Source organism: Bombina bombina, chromosome 1 (genome assembly GCF_027579735.1).
Source record: "Bombina bombina isolate aBomBom1 chromosome 1, aBomBom1.pri, whole genome shotgun sequence".
In the NCBI taxonomy this organism is placed as follows: domain Eukaryota; kingdom Metazoa; phylum Chordata; class Amphibia; order Anura; family Bombinatoridae; genus Bombina; species Bombina bombina.
The window spans coordinates 974,800,581-974,822,877 of NC_069499.1; the positions used below are offsets into that span (position 1 = coordinate 974,800,581).

The following is a 22,297-nucleotide window of genomic DNA, read 5'->3' on the forward strand; positions in this document are numbered from 1 at the left end:
ATGTAGTGTAATCTCTCGAGGACCAGCAAATCGTCCACTGTATTCCGCCATTCCTCTAATGTTGGAATATTAGGTGTCTTCCATTTTTTAGGGATTATTTTTTTAGCTCCAGTAATCATTATCAGTAAAAGTGCCTGCTTGTGTGGTTCTTTAATTTTTGGAATGTTCAGAAAGAGCATCGTTTCAGGCGTGCAAGGGATGCCGGCATTCAATCTCCCTGAGGCCTGTGTGATCATCTCGGTCCAGAAGCCCAGCAGCTTCGGGCAGGACCACCAGATATGCAGAAGAGACCCCAGCTCCCCACATCCCCTCCAGCACAGAGGGCTGGCCTTAGGGTATAGCCTGTGGATTATAGTTGGTGTGAGGTACCATCTGCACAACAGTTTCAGGTGTATCTCCTGTACATTTGCTGACACAGAGGAGTGTTTTGTTAGCTGAAACGAGCCCAGCCATGCCTCTTTTGCAATGTCAGTATTAAGTTCCCTGCTCCAGATGCTGGTATATGTGGGTAGAGGACTGTCAGGTTGATCGGACACTAATTTGTATTTGAGTGAGATTAAGCGCCTTTGTGGTCTGTTTGCGATGCATAGGTGTTCAAATGGAGTGAGCTCTCTCCCCAGTCCCTCTTTGTGTGTGTGATGCATTAGAAAGTGTACCATTTGGTTATACCTTAGCCATGAGGAGAAAATATCACTGTCTACTGTGATCATCTGCTGTTGGGTGTATAGTTTTCCGTTCTCTATGATGCTGTGTAGACAGCCCGTATGGAGTTGATAAGGTTTGCCGGGTCGTGAACCAATTTTATAGTAAGGCAATTCGGGGTTCTCAATGATTGGCAGAAGTGGGGAGGTTTTGGATGAGATATGTATGTTGGTGGCTATAACTCTGTCCCATTCGCTTAGTATTTCTGATGTTATCTGGTATTTGCTTAGCATCTTAGGTCGTTGCGAGGGTGGTATCCATGCTAATGTGCCGACATTATTAAGTCTAAAGATTTGCCCGTCCAGCCTAACCCATGCTTTGTGAGTTGTGTTTTGAGACCATTCGACTATGCGCTGTAATAATATAGCTTGCCTATAAGCTGATAAGTCTGGAAATCCCAGGCCACCCCTATCCCTGGGTAAGTACATTGTCCTCCTGGGAACCCTTGGCTTTGTGCCTAGCCAAACGAACTGTTCTAGGGTTTTTTGTAGCTGAGGGATATACTCCCTCGGAAGTGTGATCGGAACTGTCTGCAGTAAGTATAGAATACGGGGGAGGATATTCATCTTCACCACTCCTATCTTTCCCAACCAAGAGAGGGGTTTATTCTTCCAGGAGGACAAGTCTCTCACAATCTCGTTTCGCAATTTTAAATAGTTGTCTCTGTATAGGTCTTGAGGCTTAGATGTAAGATGTATGCCTAGGTATCTTAGTTGTTTAGTGTTTACCGAAATTTTAAGGTCTGTCTTCAGTTGCTGTATATGTTCGGGGGGAGCACTAATGTTAAGGAGTTCCGACTTGTTTAGATTAAGGTGGAATTTGGAGAGTTTTCCGTATAATTCTATTTCAGAAAGGAGTTCCGGGACCGATGTGTCAATATTGGTGAGGGTGTACAGGATATCGTCCGCGTATAAAGCTTGCTTATGTTCTGTGTCCCCTATTTTTATGCCTGTTATTTTAGTGTTGTTCCTGATTTTATGAGCTAAGGCTTCTATCGAGATGGCAAACAGGAGGGGGGACAGAGGACAGCCCTGCCTGGTGCCATTTGTGATTTTGAATGCTTCTGATAGCGTGCCGTTTAACCTTACCCTGACGCTAGGGGTTGTGTACAACGCGAATGTCCTATTTAGAAAAGTGCTACCAAAATTCATCGCTTCCATGACCCGCCGCAAGAAGAGCCAGTCGACACGGTCGAAGAAGGCCTTCTCCGCGTCTGTCGCGAAGAGTGCCATTGGTATTTCCTGAACTCTGGCATAGTTGAGCAGTTGCAGCACTTTTGTGGTGTTATCACGTGCCTCTCTGCCGGGCACAAAGCCCACCTGATCCGTTGAGATAAGATCAGGAAGAAATGTATTCAATCTCCTCGCTAATATTTTGGCCAAAATCTTTATGTCTATATTTAATAAAGATATCGGGCGAAAGTTTCCCGGTGTTGTGGGTGTTTTACCAGGTTTGGGGATAATCGTTATATGAGCCTCGAGCGTCGCGTCTGCCAATGTGGATTTATCACCTAGATTATTGAACAATTGTAACATGTGCGGTGCTAAAGTTGTAAAGAAAGTTTTGTACAGATAAGGTAGTTTTTACGTACTGTTTTTGGATTTCTTCCTAAAGTTGTTTTCTGATTGGAACTTTAATCAGGAGATTGTTGTTCCTTCTTTGTGTCCTAATCTTTCTTCTCTCAAAGGAAGATTTCTGCATAATTTGGATGTGGTTCATGCCTAAATGTTTTTTCTTGCAGGCGACGAGGGACTTCGTCAGTCTTCTCCTTTGTTTGCGTTTTTCTCAGCAAAACGTACGGGACAAAAAGCTACAGCTACTTCCCTTTCTTTTTTCCTGGAAAGTCTCATACGTTTTGCATATGAGACTGTTGGACAGTACTGTCTTGAGAGAGTTGCATTTCATTCTACGAGGGCTGTTGCTTCCTCATGGGTATTCAAATATGAAGCTTCTGTGGAACAGATTTGCAAGGCTGCAACTTGGTATTCTCTTCACACTTTTCAAAGTTCTACAAATTTGATACTTTTGCCTCGGCTGAGGCAGCTTTTGGGATTAAGGTTCTTCAAGCAGTGGCGCCTTTCAGTTTAAGTTCCCTGTCTTATCCCTCCCGTATCATCTGTGTACTCTAGCTTGGGTATTGAATCCCATTAGTAATTAAGATGATCCGTGGACTCATCGTGTCTTAAACAGAAAAGAAAATGTATGCTTACCTGATAAATTTGTTTATTTTTTGACACAATGAGTCCACGGCCCGCCCTGTTCTTGTAGACAGGTTGTGGGTTATGTAAACTTCAGACACCTCTGCACCTTGGCTTTTCCTTTCTCTTCCTAACTTCAATCGAATGACTGGAGTGGAAGGGAAGGGGTGAGCTATTTAACAGCTCTGCTGTGGTGCTCTTTGCCTCCTCCTGCTGACCAGGAGGTGAATATCCCATTAGTAATTAAGATGATCCGTGGACTCATCGTGTCAAAAAAGAAACAAATTTATCAGGTAAGCATAAATTTTCTTTTTTATTTCACACTCGCATTTTCGTAACTATATATACTTTTAGCTTTTTGGACAGGGTTTCTATCTGCAATCGCATCATCGTGACATTCCATGATGTTTGTTGGCAATCAAGATCATTTACACAGGTTTTTTTTGTTTGTTTGAACAGTGGGGTTCAGAACTTTTGCTGATTTTTATTAACCTCTAAATGACAGTAAATGTGCTCTGTAAAAAGTCAGCCGGCAATATTTTTACACTAAGGGGTTAAATAGCACGGATCTCGTCGGCAGAGGCAGTAATAGCTCGGTATCACAGGTGTCGGTGAGACCCGTCATATTACAGGGCTGAAAACCCCTTTGAACAGATGATGTAAGAGGTTAATTTTTTTTAGCAGCATCCATTCTTTCATATTTCACTGGAATAAACCTCATAGCCTAGCATTTTTTTATGATTTACAGTATGAGAGCTGTTAAAATCCCATTATAGAAGAGGATAAGTTGATGCCACTTTACTCTTATAGACAATCATTTCTCACACAGTTCTTCTTGATATCAGATGAAAATCTTGTCTAATCAGAGAACAGTGTTTTCTCTATCAGTGATTGTTTTTGTTGTTGTTTTTTTAAAAAACATTGAATAAACATGCCCAGTATACCCTATATCTTCAGATTGTTTAACACATAAAATGTAAGCTCACAAGACCACCTGTCCTGTTGATCACTTTATGTAAAGATGGTTTACAGTGACTGAAGGGCAGGGCCTGCTACCCTTATGACTTCATAACTGTATATTTATTGTTACAGCACTGCGTAATATATTGCCGCTTTATAAATAAATAATAATAAAGGGTTCATTTTAAAAATGATTTATTTTCCTTACGCGCTGTACGAAGGGATCACTCGAAACACCTGTAATGTTTTCTTTAGAGTTGCAAAATGGCCTTTGTATTTGTCAGTTTTGTTTTGATTCCCTATTTTCGATTCTGAACTTAACAGCCACAAACAGGGTTTCAGTTGACAGCTGGGGCCTTTTATTACCTTCCTTTCCATACAGTGAATAACAAAATATTTTAACACCATTTTAATTAACAAACATGGGGTTTTGCATCTCATTAGAAAAAAAATTCCACATTGGCTGGTTATGCACATAATTGTGTTTGAAAATGAAGGGATTACGTTTGTGTGTATATCTGAAACTGCTATGTAACTTATTCATCCCATTAATATGCAGCCTTTTTTAATAAAAAAATATTTTAATTCTTTTTTCACATTCTTTCAGATTTTATATCCTTCATTATAAAGAAAACTAATAAAAAGTTTTTTTTTAGAGTTGTACAACAACCTCATGGGTAAACAAGTTTTGTATATATTTATAACCTTATTGTTCCAAGTAGCATTTTCTTATGGTTTGGCTTGTTTTTCTGCCTTTAGGAACTGTCGAAAATCACAATGCCGATCGTCTTTAACGAGCCCCTGAGCTTCCTGCAGCGAATCACAGAATTTATGGAGAACACGTACCTGATTGACAAAGCTTCCTCTTGCACAGATCCTTTGCTCAGGATGCAGGTCAGTTTTTGCAAATAGAGCCGCAAGCATTCAGATTCTACACAGACCAGTATAATTGCCTCATTATATTAATGTTTTATACATTGATCGGCAACCTAATATCTTGGAACCACCAGAGGTATTTACAGACCTTGAGGTGAGTCCCAACTCTTGGGCAGTAATAATTATTGCAGATTGTTTAGCACTAGCCAGTAGCCTGATGCTTAACACTATGAATCACATCTTGACAAAAGAGGAATTGATCCACAGATCACAGCCTCAGGGAGATGACTATTTGCTGAGCCGAGTGCTGTAATGGCAAAAAAATCAAAACCAAAATAAAAGAGCCAGAGATGAGATTGAGACTGCTGCCCTCTCCGGCACACAGCTTTGTAATCTGTGCACACATTTCATGCTTCCGTATCTCTAACATTGTCCACTGTGTATGCACTGCTGCTACAAGGGTTTAGGAAGTGTTATTAATATAGAAAAATAACATACATTTGTCTAACACTGTTTAACGGGAAATGGTTTTATAGTGTCACAATTATGTTTGTTCGTTATGGTTAAACAGAATTAGACTGCAAGCTCTGTGGAGAACAAAGCACTTGTACATGTTAAACGGATTGGCATGTATATTTTATATTAGGTTAGCTGTGTTAGACAATATATTTTATTAATCAGATGTACATACCTAGGTGTATCTGAAATAGTTTTGCTATTATCTGCAGCAGCGTTGTCTGACTTTGGTGCCCTGTGTTTTTCTAGACCTGCATGTGTGAGGGCTCAGTTAGTGCAGTACCTACACGGTCTATAGCCCAGTATAGCTCTAAACCCTTTCTCCGCGCACTAGTAAAGCAACACGCTTTCTAGCTGAAATTGACCAGCTCTAAATGTAATAAATAAAATCTAGTCTGTGGCTACAGATACAACCTGGAAGGCAGGATGCAACTTATCACCAAAACATGATACCTCATTAAATGTAATATACTGGGCCTTGCTAAGGAATAATAAGAATTGTTCTGCAGAAGAAGTACTTTAAGATTGAATACAGAATGTTTAATTATGTGTGGTGAAAAACATAGCAGTATACTTGTATTACTTATTTTGTCTACTGTTCCTTTTTGTTCATTCTAGTAACTCCTAAATAGCCTCAGCAGAGGATATAAGGGAAACCTAGATATTAACATTGTATCACAATTGCTTGATGGAGGCTAAAAATTTACACTTATTTCTTCAATCTTTAAAGGGTCAGTAAGCAAATAATGTTTAAAAGCCACAAATAAAGATTACTGTAGTTAAACATACATAATACAGTATTAATATTATATATGTAAAATAATAATTATTTTTATTGAGTTTAAAGTTATAGTACATTTTACACTTTAACCCCTTAACGACCACAACTTACCTTGTACATAGCTGGTCGTTAAGGGATTGTCTGGTTATAATAGTGCGAGTCTTGCCACGAGCAGCAAGACCATGCTATTAGACCCTCCCTCCTGCAGGCTTGCTAAAATAGCGCAATCTCGCTATTGAAATAGTCACCCCCATAGAAAGATCAGCAACATACAGGATACGATGCTGATCATTAAGGGGTTATGAATGTTGCAATGAAAAGTATGTTCGTGTACAAGCAAAACTGACTTTTTTTTTATTTAAAGTGTATAAATATTTTGTAAAAAAAGATTTATAATCCTACTTGGAGAATATTTTGGGGTTAAAGGGACACTGAACCCAAATTTTTTCTTTCGTGATTCAGATAGAGCATGCATGTTTAAGCAACTTTCGAATTTACTCCTTTTATCAATTTTTCTCCGTTCTCTTGCTATCTTTATTTGAAAAATAAGGCATCTAAGCTAAGGAGACAGGCAATTTTTGGTGAAGGACCCTGGACAGCACTTGTTTATTGGTGGGTGACTTTATCCACCAGTCAGCAAAAACAACCCAGGTTGTTTACCAAAAATGGGCCGGCATCTAAACTTACATTCTTGCTTTTCAAATAAAGATACCAAGAGAATGATAATAGGAGTAAATTAGAAAGTTGCTTAAAATTGCCTGCTCTATCTGAATCATGAAAGAAAACATTTGGGTTCAGTCTCCCTTTTAACTATCCCTTTAATGCATACTATTTGCACAGCATATGTCAGTTTAATAGGGAGTTTTTTTGTAATATGAAATCCATTTTCTTACATTTACTGTCCCTTTAAGCAACTAATATAAATTAAAATCTATGCCTGCATATTATTACCAGGCTAATCCTTTCTTTGAATACATCATTATATCTAGCATTTTTATTTAGTGCTAGCTTACAAATGGAGCAAAGTATTAGTGCTATTGTGTCATAACACTGTTTGAGTTAATCAGTAGCGATTTTTATTTTTTGCGCTCATATATCAAGTTCAAAGTATTATGTTTGTTCTTGTTGGATAGCGCAGGTGCGCTAAATGCATAGCATAATAGACTTCTATTGAGGTGAGCTGAAAAACTCATGTCAGCTATTGCTCTAGCGCTAAACCAAAGGTCAAATAGTTGAGTTTTTCACTAATATTTAAACTATGATTTTCTACTGAGATATTGGGAATTTTATTTTAATATATTTTACATGTGTTTTGTTCTGCATATATTCTAGTGTTAACTCACTACTTGCAATAATATCTCACCCTGCACTATCCATTGAAATTATAGGGCACGCTAAAAAAGTTGACATATAACTGATTTTAACTTACATGTATTATGAGTGAGGCTGTGTATCTAACACACATATAATGAATGATTAGTACAAAACTCCAAAGCTGCTTAATAGTTAAATAATCCCAACAGCCAACCAAAGTCTCTAGCACCATTCTTCTGTGACATGCCCTAGAAAAAAGTGTATTGGTTATTTCTGACAGTGAACAGAGTGAGGAGTCTTTTGTGTGTTTAGTTCATACGAGTCATTTGTTCAGTTAACTAATGCCTGGATTCATGCAGTGACTCACTGTTTGTTGGATACGTTTCAGATCTAAGCTCTTTAAGGTGCTTTGTGGAGATTTACCCACAAACTTAAAGGGACAGTCTAGACCCAATACATATTCTTTATTACTTATTGTTACATACCAGACAAGTATTTTGCAACAGGTTCCACATCTATAAGCTTAGAAGAAATACATGAAACTTTTATATAATCATTGTTTGTTAGCAGCTTAAAATGGCTACCAAGATCCACCCACAGCTTTCATCTTGTCCAGTTTGCTGTTTTCATGTATGACAGTTTAGTTGTGCACGTTTAATATTTTTCATTTTTTTTAATTCATATTGCACAAATCAGCGAGTAGGTCAATCGTGATTGGAGAAACTTAACATACAAAAATATACATGCAATAGGTGGGCGGAGCTTGGCGGCCCTTTTTGGCTCCAGCAAGCAATCAATATTTAAAGGGGCAGTCAACACCAGAATGTTGTTTTAAAAGATAGATAAGCCCTTTATTACCCATTCCCCAGTTTTGCATAACCAACACTGTTATATTAAAGTGAAGGTCCATTTTGATGAATTAGTGCCCGGTTTTTAATAAACCTATTAAAAACAAGGGCACTTTAATTCATCAAAATTGACATTTCACTGTTTTCTTCAAAAACTTACCTTTTAATCCTGAATGCCGCTCCAGCGATTCCCCCGGCCGTCGGAAGCCTCTGCAGACGTCAGAAATGATGAATCAGGCTTCCTCCAATCACAGCTTCCCCCGGGTGAATCTTGTCCCGATGCAATGCTGTGATTGGAGGAAGCCGGATTCGTCATTTTGGTCCCGCGAAGACGGCTTGCGACGGGCGGAGGAAGTGCTGGAGCGGCTGCCAGGATTAAAAGGTAAGTTTTTGAAGAAAACAGTGAAATGTCAATTTTGATGAATTAAAGTGCCCTTGTTTTTAATAGGTTTATTAAAAACCGGGCACTAATTCATCAAAATGGACCTTCACTTTGATACAGTAGAACCCAGATTCCCAGAAAGGCTCAATCTCTTGCTGGAAACAATGTGTTTATTCAGAATATAAACTTGTATTTTATCCTGAATAAACACATTGTTTTCACCAAGAGATTGAGCCGTTCTGGGAATTTGTTAATGATTGAGCATCTTTGTGGATTCCTCCAATTGGGCTCTCCCCTGCCAGCCGGTAGTGTGAGCCCTGGTCCGGAAGTACAGTTCTCGTTCCACAGAGGGATACATGACAGAGGGATACTGTACCAAGAAGTTAAAGCCGCCGCGAGATAGCCCGCCCTGATTGCCAAGCTGATGCAATTGTAAGTGCTGCAGTCTATTTCTGTCCCTATATCCGTTTCTAATGAATGTGAACAAGGGTTAGTGTAGCAGATAAGTGTCTATTGCTCTATTTACCGCAGCTCCTGCTGTTTAAAGAGATCCAGGCTGTTTCTTTAGCACATTTATGCTCTACATGTTTCCTTTTTTTTTCCTGGTTGCTTGAGAGTGCTGGTTGCTTGAGTTCCAAGTAATCGAGATTCTACTGTATACTTTTTATCACTGTGATTAACTTGTATCTAAGCATCATCTGACAGCCCCCTGATCACATGACATTTTAATTATTATCTATTGACTTTCATTTTAGCCAATTAGTGCAGTGTCTGCCACAAGCCACGGGCGTGATCACAATGTTATCTATATGGCTCACATGAACTAGCTTTCCCCTGTTGTGAAAAGCAAATAAAAAAGCATGTGATAAGAGGCGGCCTTCAAGGGCTTAGAAATTATCATATGAGCCTTCCTAGGTTTAGCTTTCAACTAAGAATACCAAGAGAACAAAGCAAAATTGGTGATAAAATTAAATTGGAAAGTTGTTTAAAATTACATGCCCTGTTTGAAACATGAAAGTTTTTTTGGGGCTTGACTGTCACTTTAAATGTTTCATGCACTTCTTCTAATAGATGTGGGGCCAGTTACAGGATGCATCTCTGGTATGTAACAATAAGTAATCACAGTTATGTGTTAGGTCTAGACTGTCCCTTTATGTTATAAGCCTATTTTTGCTGTTAATAAAGCTAAAACTTAGTGAGAAAAACAGTATTAAAAAATGTAATAAGACTATAATTCATTGGAACTATATTGTGTTAAAGGGACATTAAACACTAAATACATACTACATATGTATGAAGTATTCAGTGCAAAGTTTAGCCTGAGAATAATACGCATATGTATGTTTAAAATATATTAGTTGTTTAAATAGCCAATCATGGGGCAGTTGTACACAAGTGTGCAAACAGTGGTTGTGTGGAATTTAGCAATGTTAAGTCTGGTATCTGCTCTTCCAATACTCATGGGAATTGGAAAAAATAAATAATGAAAGTGTATAATGCATTTTTTTTTATCACACATAATTAAACATATTTTATATTACAATCTCGAAGCATTTAAAGGGACAGTATACACCAATTTCCATTTAACTGCATGTAATAGACACTACTATAAAGAATAATATGAAAAGATACTGAAATAAAAATCCTTTTTAAAACGTACTTAGAAGCTCCCAATTAAGCACTGTTGATGAGGTTAGTTGGGACACCCACTGTAAGGGGCTGAGAGCAGACCCTCCCCCCATCCCCCCTGTCCTGCATATGAAAATACCCATTACACAAACAGAAGCAATCTGAAGTCTGTATGCATCAGTAAACATCTAAAACTTTGGGACTTGGTTAGAAGTCGGAAAATCAGCACAATGCTATTTAAAAATAAGCAAAACTATACATTTTTACATAAACACCCAAGATGTGCTTTATAAATGGATCGTCTACAAAACATTTATGCAAAGAAAAATCTAGTGTACAATGTCCCTTTAATGTCTCTAAAATATTCATCTGTGTCTGATGTAGTCTTGAAATTTGTGTAACAAAACTTAGTTAGCTAGATGTCTGTACAATAATTACTGAAGTAATCTATTTTAATGAAAGCTTTATTAGCACTTTGACAGCAGCTCTGGAATTAACTAAATAACACATATGTAAACCAGCACCAGCATGGATGTTACAGTGGAATCTGTGGCATGCAATATTACAGGAGCGGCTTCTACATAGATAGAAGGGATGGGCTTGAAACAAAGCCAACATATCAATATTCTGTAATATACAGGGATGTTCAACAAAGACCAAATCTTTCTCTCATTTGCTCTGCAGCACAAGATATCCCAAGTATAGTGGTCAAATGCACAACTCTCGAGGGACCATATAGGTTAATTTTAAAGGGATATTAAACAGTGCTCCTTTGGTAAAAACAAATATATTAAAAAAACAACTTATGTTTTCTTGCATAATGAGCACTTAGAATTTCTCAGTGTAGCTCCCAGTGTGATAAGGGAGCTGACATGTTTGAAACTTAGGTTACATTCTGATTGATCTGGTCATGAGCAAATCTGATTCCCTGTTATCTAGTCTATTCACTTTATAGTAAACCAGCTCATGTCATTTCAGATGTTTTATAACATCAGGATAGATAAAATCTTCCTGCAGAGGCCATAGCCTCCTGTGACCAAAAGTAATGGACACTGCACAAATGTAGTATAAAATAATAAAAGGTCAAATCCATTTAAAATAATGATTAATACATATTGCAATTATTTCTATTAGGTATAAGCCGTTGCTTAGTGCTTTTTTTATTACAACAATAATATCCTTTTAAACATGCTGTAGCATACATTCACTTATGGCTTGTGACTAATAACCATATTTCTTGCTAACACCACACACGTACATGTGAACAACCAACCTAAAAATAGTTCTTTGCTACTCTTCAAGAAAAAAAAACTTTATTTAAATAAGGAATAACATATTACTAGCTATAATAAGAGTAGAAATGTGTGCATGGCACTGCAGCTGTATTCCTGGTTAAAGGGACAGTAAACACCTTGAGATTTGTTTAGTTACTGGTTAAGTTATGTGTAATGAAATAACTTTGCAATATACTTTCATTATTTATTTTGCCTTTTACATGTAATTTAGCTCTGAAAATGTAGGATATTCTAATTCTCAGAAATTAAAATGCACACTGCTGACTTCTAAAGTCTAAACCTGCTACATATCGTTACCTAAATTGGTTTTAGCTGATAACTGCTGCAGACGAATGTACTTTATGACCGTAGCTAACCTTGTTGTCTGCAGAATAAAACCCAGATTGGCTTCTCCATATAAGGCAAATGGTGGGTGTAGTTTTGCTGTTGATAAACAATTGCAGTAAAAAGGATTTTAATTTGTTTTATAACATTTTCAGAAGTGGCTAAAATGTTATATTACAACAACACAACATAAATGTCTTGTAATTACACAGTGTCCTTTAATCAATGTTAAAAGTAGGGAAAAGTCACATTTATTTATTTATATATATATATATATATATATATATATATATATATATACACATATACATATATATATATATATATATATACATATACATACATATATACATATATATATACATATATATATATATATATATATATATATATATATATATATATATATATATATATATATATATATAAACTCTTTGTATCAGTCATTGTTCTCAAACACACATACAATACACTGGAATTATCTTTTCATTCTGTCTGTTATAGGAGGTAAATCAATAACTCACCTTGTTCCCCTGCAGACCGTAGCTGCTTTTGCCGTTTCTGCTGTTGCTTCCCAGTGGGAGAGAACAGGGAAGCCGTTTAACCCTTTGCTTGGAGAAACATATGAACTAGTAAGGTGAGTTGATATTTTTTAGGTAATAGTGTTTGACCACCACAATTGCACGTCCTACAAGGCATAGTGTATAAAAAATATCTTCTTTGTAGGGAAGACCTGGGCTTCCGTTTCATCTCTGAACAAGTGAGCCATCACCCACCTGTGAGTGCATTTTATTCAGAAGGTCTTAACAAGGAATTTGTCTTTCACGGCTCAATCTATCCAAAGTTAAAGTTTTGGGGAAAGAGTGTGGAAGCCGAACCTCGGGGAACCATTACCTTAGAACTTCTCAAGTAAGTTAAATTGATGCTGTCTTGTTTTAGAATATAGAACCTAGTTTATAAACATTAGTTAAACTGTAAACACCCGTGTCAATACCAATTCAGTACCTCCCTGGAAACTTCTGTATTTTTTTCCAAGATACAAGAGAGGGGCATTTTCATGGTGTAGAAATCATTGTCATTATTGGCAAGTTTATTGTTATTGCTCATCAGTTACTTAAAAAACTAATTGAGAAGCATGGAATAGGCTTCTATTAGAGAAGGTTGAGAGCAGTAAATAATAAAACCTATTTCAAAATCAGTTAGTAACCAAATGTTCCATTCTACAATTTTTAGGCTTAATATTTAAAATAAATTCCCCATCTTTTTATTTCTTTACTGTGTTTACTGCTGCCCCTTTAAATAAAAGGTGACGTCACATAACTATGTTCCATTTTGTAAAGACAATCTTTCTCAGGTTTTAAGTGAAACGTCTACCCTTATACTTTAGTTAATGAAGGGCTCGACAAACCCAGTTTGCAGGAAGCCCCCGGAGCCTTAAAATTAGATGCCCTGCCCCCCTTATCATGGCAGCCTCCAGCCGCACCTAAAATTTTTTTGCGGGTGAATACTTTTTAGGCTTTGCAGCTGTGAAATGCAAATAACTACTTTTTCTTTGTTATTATATCATGTATATGTGTGTGTGTGTATGTGTATATATATATATATATATGTGTGTGTGTGTTTTTTTGGGGGGGTTATGTCTAGTTTTTTAGGAAAATTTCTTTCTTTTAAGTGTATTTTCAAATAAGGGATTTGAGTGGTTTGCTCAAACCAATGTATCATGTCTTTTAAACAGGCACAAAGAAGCCTATACGTGGACCAACCCCACGTGCTGTGTGCATAATGTCATTATCGGGAAGCTGTGGATAGAGCAGTATGGGACAATGGAGATTTTGAACCATAGGTAATGTATCTAATTTAATCTATCATGTAATCTATCATGTAACATTAACAGTGCCTATAAAATAATGAAGCATGCATTCTTGTGTAGATAATAAATAATATGAAAAGTAATATCTTTATTAGCTAGCTATGAGGGAAAAACATTTGTGACACTTTGTGAGATGGTTGTTAAAGTTTGCAATGTTTTTTTTTTTCTCCTAAGGTGGTGAAAGTCCACAATTCCTTACTGTTGGGATGTCATCACCTTGCACCAGTAGGAGGCAAAAACAGCCTACACCAAGGGTTTTAATCTCTCCCTCTTCCCTGTTCCTCCCAGTCTTTTATTTGTCTCTTGAGTAGCAGGTTTAACGAGTACAGTCAAATATAGAGCAGTGCTGCAAAGCTCATTGCTTGATGTCTGCAAAGCTCTGACTCCTAAGTGTAAAATGTTCTTGTGAGCAATTTCACATGTTTTATAACTACATATTTACCTTACATTTATGTGATGTTAGCGCAAAGGAAACTAATTTATTCAAGAGGCATTTTAAAAATGTAACAAAATATATTTTTCTCTGCAGCTAATTTGCAATGCAATTTTTCAACTTCTGCAATATATTAAAAAAACTTTAAAAAATGCTTTATTCTCCAGTCAATCAACACATTGCAATTGAGCTGGTGCTTTAGTGTAGCTGCCTAATTTAAAATTTAATTTCAAAATGACCTGCAGAAAAGTTTTCACTAAAAAAAGTAGCTATCAGTAGGTACATAGGATGTATACCATAGCCAGAGGTGATGCACCAAATGTATCTGTTTCTGTCAAGACGGTTCAGTATTCAGACTCTGTGGCCTCTGATTTATCTTCAGAGGGTAAGTTATCCTCTAAAGATTTAGATTCTATTAAGGATCATTTATACTTTTGACTTAGGGAGGTATTACAAACTTTTGTAGTACAGTATGTAGTACAGTTTGTAGTACATTTACCTGATAAATGTATTTATTTCTTGAAACGGTGAGTCCACGGATCATCTAATTACTATTGGGAATATCACTCCTGCCCAGCAGGAGGCGGCAAAGAGCACCACAGCAAAGCTGTTAAATATCACCTCCCTTCCCTCCAACCCCAGTCATTCGACCGAAGTAAAGGAGAGAAAGGAAGCAACAAGGTGCAGAGGTCTGAAATTTATAACATACCCACAAAATCTGTCCTTAAGAAAACAGGGCGAGCCAAGGACTAACTGTGTCAAGAAATAAATACATTTATCAGGTAAGCATACATTTAGTTTTCTTTCTAATAACACAGTGAGTCCACGGATCATCTAATTACTATGGAGAATCAAAACCCAAGCTAGAGTACACAGATGATAAGGGAGGGACTAGACAGGGAACCTAAAAGTAAGGCACCACTGCTTGAAGAACCTTTCTACCAAAAGAAGCCTCAGCCGAGGCAAAGGTATCAAATTTATAAAATTTTGAAAAAGTGTGAAGAGAGGACCAAGTTGCAGCCTTGCAAATCTGTTCCACAGAAGCCTCATTTTTGAATGCCCAGGAAGAGGAAACAGCCCTCGTAGAATGAGCCGTAACTCTCTCAGGAGGCTGCTGTCCTGCAGTTTCATAGGCAAAGCGAATGATACTCTTCAGCCATAAAGAAAGAGAAGTAGCCGTAGCTTTCTGCCCCTTACGTTTCCCAGAGAAGACCACAAACAGAGCAGAAGACTGACGAAAATCCTTAGTCGCCTGTAAATAGAATTTCAATGCACGCACCACGTCTAGATTGTGTAGCAGACCTTCCTTCTGAGAAGAAGGTTTAGGACACAAGGAAGGAACAACAATCTCCTGATTAATGTTCCGATCTGAAACTACTTTAGGATGAAACCCTAACTTAGTACGCAAAACTACCTTATCAGAATGAAAAATAAGGTAAGGAGACTCATACTGTAATGCAGAGAGCTCTGAAACTCTACGAGTGAAATAGCAACATGAAACAAAACTTTCCAAGATAACAACTTAATATCTAAGGAATGCATAGGCTCAAACAGAGCCTGTTGAAGAACTTTAAGAACTAGGTTAAGATCCCAGGGAGGAGTAACCGGCTTAAACACAGGCCTGATCCTGACCAATGCCTGACAAAACGATTGTACGTCTGGGACGTCCGCCAGACGTTTATGTAACAAAATAGACAAGGCAGATATTTGACCCTTTAGGGAACTTGTCGATAAACCTTTCTCTAAACCTTCTTGGAGAAAAGACAGAATTCTAGGAATCCGAACTCTACTCCAAGAGTAGCCTTTGGATTCACACCAATACAGATATTTACACCATATCTTATGGTAAATCTTTCTAGTCACAGGCTTACGAGCCTGAATCCTGGTCTCAATGACCGATTCTAAAAATCCATGCTTAGATAAAATTAAGCATTCAATCTCCAAGCAGTCCGCTTCAGAGAAACTAGATTTGGATGAAGGAAAGGCCCTTGAAGTAGAAGGTCCCTTCTCAACGGAAGTCTCCAAGGTGAAGGGATGACATCTCCACAAGGTCTGTATACCAAATCCTGCAAGGCCATGCAGGTGCAATGAGGATCACCGATACCCTCTCCTGTTTGATTCGAGCAATGACCAAAGGTAGAAGAGCAAACGGGGGAAATAGGTATGCAAGACTGAAATTCCAAGGTACCACTAGAGCGTCTATCAGTACAGCCTGAGGGTCCCTTGACCTTGACCCGTACCTGGGGAGCTTGGCATTCTGACGAGATGCCATGAGATCCAGTTTCAGCTGTCCCCATTTGAGAATTAAGCTGGTAAACACTTCTGGATGGAGTTCCCACTCCCCCGGGTGGAAGGTCTGTCTGCTCAGAAAATCCGCCTCCCAATTGTCCACTCCTGGGATGTGGATTGCCGACAGACAACAGTTGTGGGTCTCCGCCCACTGAATTATCTTGGCTACCTCTGTCATGGCCAAGGAACTCAGAGTTCCCCACTGATGGTTGATGTAAGCCACTGAAGTTATATTGTCCGACTGGAACCTGATACCGAGGCTAACTGAGACCAGGCCAGAAGAGCATTGTAGATTGCTCTCAGCTCCAGAATGTTTATGGGTAGAACAGACTCCGACCGAGTCCATGTCCCCTGAGCCTTTAGAGAACCCCAGACTGCTCCCCATCCCAGTAGGCTGGCGTCCATTGTCACAATCACTGAGGTGGGTCTGCGGAAGCAGGTTCCCTGGGATATATGATCATAATGCAACCACCAAAGAAGGGAATCCCTTGTCTCCTGCTCCAGATGTAATTGTGGAGATAGATCCGCATAATCTCCGTTCCACTGCCTGAGCATGCATAACTGCAGAGGTCTGAGGTGGAAACGGGCAAACGGGATGATGTGATAGCCGCTACCATCAGACCAATTACCTCCATACATTGAGCCACTGATGGCCGAGGAGAGGATTGAAGTGCTAGACAAGAATCGAAAATCTTTAATTTCCTGACGTCTGTCAGAAATATTTTCATTGATAAGGAATCTATTATGGTTTCCAAGAAAACTACCCCTGTAGTTGGAACTAAGGAACTCTTTTACAAATTCACCTTCTATCCGTGAAATCTCAGAAAGGATAACAACATTTCTGTGTGAGATCTTGCTTGTTGAAAGGATGGCCCCTGAACCAGAATGTCATCTAGATAATGCGCCACTGCAATGCCCCGCAATCAGAGCACCACCAACAGGGATCTCAGAACCTTTGAAAAAATTCTGGGAGCTGTGGCAAGGCTGAATCGAAGAGCCACAAACTGGAAGTGTTTGTCTAGAAATGCGAACCTCAGAAACTTGTGATAGTCCTTGTGGATGGGAACATGCAGGTACCCGTCCTTCAAATCTACCGTTGTCATAAATTGACCCTTTTGAACCAAGGGAAGAATGGAACGAATAGTTTCCATCTTGAAGGACGGTACTCTGAGGACTTTTGAGATCTAATATTGGTCTAAAGGTTCCCTCTTTTTTGGGAACCACGAACAAATTGGAGTAGAATCCCAGACCCTGTTCCTGCATTTGGACAGGAACTATCACTCCCAGGTCAGAAAGGTCCCGAACACAGAGTAAGAACGCCTCTTTTTTTTATCTGGTCTACAGATAATCTTGAAAGCAGAAACCTGCTCCTGGGAGGAAAGGTCTTGAACTCTAGATTGTATCCCTGTTTCACAATGTCCACCGCCCAGGGATCCTGAACCCAAGCCTGAGCAAAGAAAGAAAGTCTGCCCTCCACAAGAACCGGTCCCGGATCAGGGGCAGGCCCTTCAGGCTGCTTTTGAGTCAATAGCGGGCTTCTTGGATTATTTTCCCTTGTTCCAAGATTGGTTGGGCTTCCAGGAAGGCTTGGATTGTTCCTGCTTGGAAGAAAGAGAGGAAGGTTTACCCTTGAAGTTTCGAAATGAATGAAAATTGCTCTGATGTCCCTTCTGCCTATTCCTCTTATCGTGAGGGAGGAAATGGCCCTTCCCTCCCGTAATGTCAGAAATTATTTCCGTCAATCCTGGCCCAAACAAGCTCTTTCCCTTGTAAGGGATCGCCAAAAGCTTAGACTTAGATGGCACATCCGCAGACCAAGATTTTAACCATAAATCTCTGCAGGCCAGCACAGCAAAACCGGAAATCTTTGCTCCCAGTAGGGAAGCATCTGTAATAAAGGAATTGGCCAACTTAAGAGCCTTGCTCCTATCCTGGATCTCTTCAAGGGGAGTGTCCATCCGAATAGAATCACTAGTGACAATACACACCGAATAGAATCACTAGTGACAGTAGCAATACACACCACAGGTTGCCATTGTAAACCCTGGTGTACATACATTTTCTTGAGTAACCCCTCTAATTTCTTGTCCATAGGATCTTTAAAGGAGCAACTATCCTCTATGGGAATAGTGGTCCTCTTAGCTAGCGTGGAAATTGCCCCTTCCAACTTGGGTAGCGTCTGCCAAGACTTCTCGATAGAGTCTGCTATAGGAAACATCTTCTTAAATATAGGGGATGGAGAAAAAGGGATACCCGGTCTCTCACATTCCCTAGCAATAATCTCTGTAGCTCGATCTGGTACAGGAAAAACCTCCACCATGGAAGGTACATCAAAATATTTGTTTAGTTTACTAGACTTCTTAGGATTGACTACAACAGTAGTGTCGGAGTCGTCCAAGGTAGCCAAAACCTCCTTAAAGGGACACTGAACCCAAATTTTTTCTTTCGTGATTCGGATAGAGCATGCAATTTTAAGCAACTTTCTAATTTACTCCTATTAGCAATTTTTCTTTGTTCTCTTGCTATCTTTAGTTGAAAAAGAAGGCAGCTAACCTTTTTTGGTTCAGTCCTCTGGACAGCACTTTTTTATTGGTGGATTAATTTATCCATCAATCAGCAAGGACAACCCAGTTTGTTCACCAAAAATGGGCCGGCATCTAAACTTGCATTCTTGCATTTAAAATAAGGATATCAAGAGAAGGAAGAAAATTTGACAATAGGAGTAAATTAGAAAGTTGCTTAATATGGCATGCTCTATCTGAATCACGAAAGAAAAAAATTGGGTTCAGTGTCCCTTTAAGTAACAAAGGGAGGTGTTCTAGCTTAAACCTAAAGGATATAACTTCAGTATCAGCAGAAGGAATTACACTGTCTAAGTTTGAGATTTCACCCTCAGATGCTACCGAAATATCTTCCTCCTCAGAGTTTTGGGAGGGGGCATTCGGAATAGCCACGACTGTGTCAGCAACCTTACCTACTGATTGTTTAAATTCCCTCTTGCACTTTCCCTGCATCATGGAAAAAGCAGACAACGCATCAGAAACCGCAGAGGACATGAGGGAAGTGATGTCTTGCAACGTAACTCCAGGTGGAATAAGAGAGGAAGTGCAGGGCACTGGATGTGTGGATAATACATTTTGGGAAATATGAGGAGAAAGCTGCGGCATATCTTGTACATTGTCAGAAGACTCCTGAACAGCATCCGCCCTAGACAATGTTGGCTCAGAAAAAAGTCTATCCCTGAACTGTAAAGTTCTCGCAATACATGAGGAACAGAAAGGGATTGGTGGTTCCACATTAGCATCAAAACATAAAGAACATGTAACATCTTGCAGGGCCTCTTGGTCCATATTTATTCCCCAATAAATAGATACAAACTGATATTTTATTTAGAAAATACCCCACACAAAAAAACGTTTCTGTTCCTTTAAATTTTAAAATGAAATGCTTTATTTTTCTGCAACAAAATAATAAGGTATTACATAAAACACTCCGGAAAACCTCTACACCTCAGCTCTACACCTCGTCCCCAGTGCCTGCCATAACTGCTCATAATAAAATTATCCCCTAAGCCATAGGAGGATGTCTTTTGTCCCAATAGTACTTTTAAAGTGCCATCTTTTATTCTGTATACGCTCCCAGAAAAATAAAAAGTTAGCACTTACCTTTAGAAATCTGCCCGGCTGCTCACTAGGTTTGAGAGGCATGTTCCGTCACATGGACCAGTGGATAAAACGCAAAGAATGAGTAATCTTACTCAGGCTTTTGAAGTTAGGGCAGCATTAAATATATGGGAGGCGCAGTGAAGATTATACCCCACAAGTTCCCATTGCTTGAAAGCCTCCACTGCTCTACTTAAGAGACTGATATGGACTACAGCTACACCCTAGGACAAAGCAGCACAATCTTGTACTACTTAAAAATAATAAAATCTTGCTTGAAGAATTATCTTTCTAACACCTGAACTTTACCACTTCCTTGCTCTATCCTAGGCAAAGAGAATGACTGGGGTTGGAGGGAAGGGAGGTGATATTTAACAGCTTTGGGTGCTCTTTGCCGCCTCCTGCTGGGTAGGAGTGATATTCCCAATTGTAATTAGATGATCCGTGGACTCACTGTGTCATTAGAAAGAAATGGAACCATATCTATTTTGTCTAAAATAACTACTATTACCTTGAAAGACAGCACTTCTTTCAGAGAGCCGATGGATTGGAAGTTGGAGAGTTATCTCAAAAAGTATTTTCTCCAGGGGGGAGTTTTAAGAATGTCTAAAATTTCTGAAAATTGTCCGTTCTTTCATTTGCAATCCAGTAATTGGAAATATACTCATTAATGCAAAGAACATGTCTCAAGCTATCCTTACTAGAAGAGCATTAATGGTTAAAATCTTGATCAGCAGACATGGTTTCAAAGATCAGACTTTTGCCTTCACTTTTTAAGGGAAGATGGTTTTATGACATTATTTCCATCATCACGGATGGCAAGGGAGTGTTTCTGTCCCAGGAAAAGAAGGCCAAGTCCAAGGGTAGATCTAATAGACTTTGTTTCTTTTGTCAAGCTAAAAAACAAAAAGTATTCTTCTTTGCAAAGGTCAGATACTTCTAAATCTAACTTGGAAGTCTATACAGTCTGGAATAAGGCAAAACAGAATAATAAATCTCTTTCCAGTGCTAAGTCAGCATGCAGGCATGGCCACAAACCAGACTCATTGCTGCTATGGGGCAGGTTAAGCCTTTTCCAAAAAGCCTGGTCTCAGTCTGTTCAGGACCCTTGGGTACTGGATATAGTATCTCAAGGTTAAAGAATAGGTTTTTAATCTTGGCCTCCTCGAGGGAGGTTTATTCTGTGACATATGCCAAAGTTGTCTGAGAAAAATTACTTCCTTTTTTCAGCGTGTTCAAGAGTTGGAGAACATGTGGGTAATCATCCCAGTACCCTTGGAAGAACCTTTTCGTCATTCCAAAGAAGGAACTTTTAGGCCCATTTTAGATCTGAAAACTTTGAACACACTCTTTCTTTCTCCCTAGCTGCAGCACCCATGTTTTTTACCAAGGTTCCCGGAGCATTGCTTTCTGTCATCAGGGCTGAATATTTTGTTTCAGGCGGCATCTTTACCTTTAGCGACTGCCCACACAGACAAACTACTATTGTTTCTTTGCAGTCATTGCTGGAAAGTAAATGTTGCAAAAACGGACAAGACTGACTTCACAGACAAGAGTTTCCTTTTTAGGTGTGCTTATAGATTCTGTTACTATGCGTCTGTATTTACCAGATCAATGCAAATCAAGCTTTAGTCTATTTGTCAAAAGCTTCAGTCCATGACCCTTGCTTCAGTGGCTCAATATATGGAGGTAGGGGGTCTGATGGTTGCAGTGTCAGACGCCATTCCTTTTTTGAGGTTCCACCTATGTCCTCTTCAGCTCTGTATGCTGAGGCAGTGGGAAGGGGACTACACTCATCTCTCTCAGTTAATTCTGCTAAATCCGTTAGTAAGGCAGTCTCTTTCTTCGTTGACTTCAAGCAATCGTGTTTCACAGGGAATGTCTTTCATTCGTCCATTAAGGAAAAGAATTACAATGGACGCAAGTTTTTCAGGTTTGGGCACGGTCTGGGGATCTCTGAGTTCTTAAGAAGTTTAGTCTACTCAAGAAGAGTGGTTACCAATCAGTTCAGAACTTTGTTTCATCTTTTGAGCTCTCCAGACTTGGCTCCTCCTTATTTCAGATTATTTGTTTCCAATTGGACAACATAACTATCGCCTGGATTTAGAGTTCTGCGTTAGCCGTCAAAAGCAGTGTTAAGGGGTTCTAACGCTGCTTTTGGCGGCCCGCTGGTATTTAGAGTCAGCCAGGAAAGGGTCTAACGCTCACTTTCCAGCCG

At 39.0% G+C, this 22,297-nt stretch overlaps 1 protein-coding gene across 2 annotated transcripts in view; it reads left to right on the forward strand.

Moving 5' to 3' along the window:
* The window catches only part of OSBPL2 (oxysterol binding protein like 2), a 343,613-nt gene that overhangs the window by 275,225 nt on the left and 46,091 nt on the right, over positions 1 to 22,297 (forward strand). For both annotated transcript variants that reach the window (XM_053706680.1, XM_053706597.1), the window contains exons 5-8: positions 4,620 to 4,754; positions 12,365 to 12,462; positions 12,552 to 12,734; positions 13,561 to 13,668. In XM_053706680.1, the coding sequence (XP_053562655.1) occupies positions 4,620 to 4,754; positions 12,365 to 12,462; positions 12,552 to 12,734; positions 13,561 to 13,668 (524 nt within the window). The remainder of the gene's footprint in view (positions 1 to 4,619; positions 4,755 to 12,364; positions 12,463 to 12,551; positions 12,735 to 13,560; positions 13,669 to 22,297) is intronic.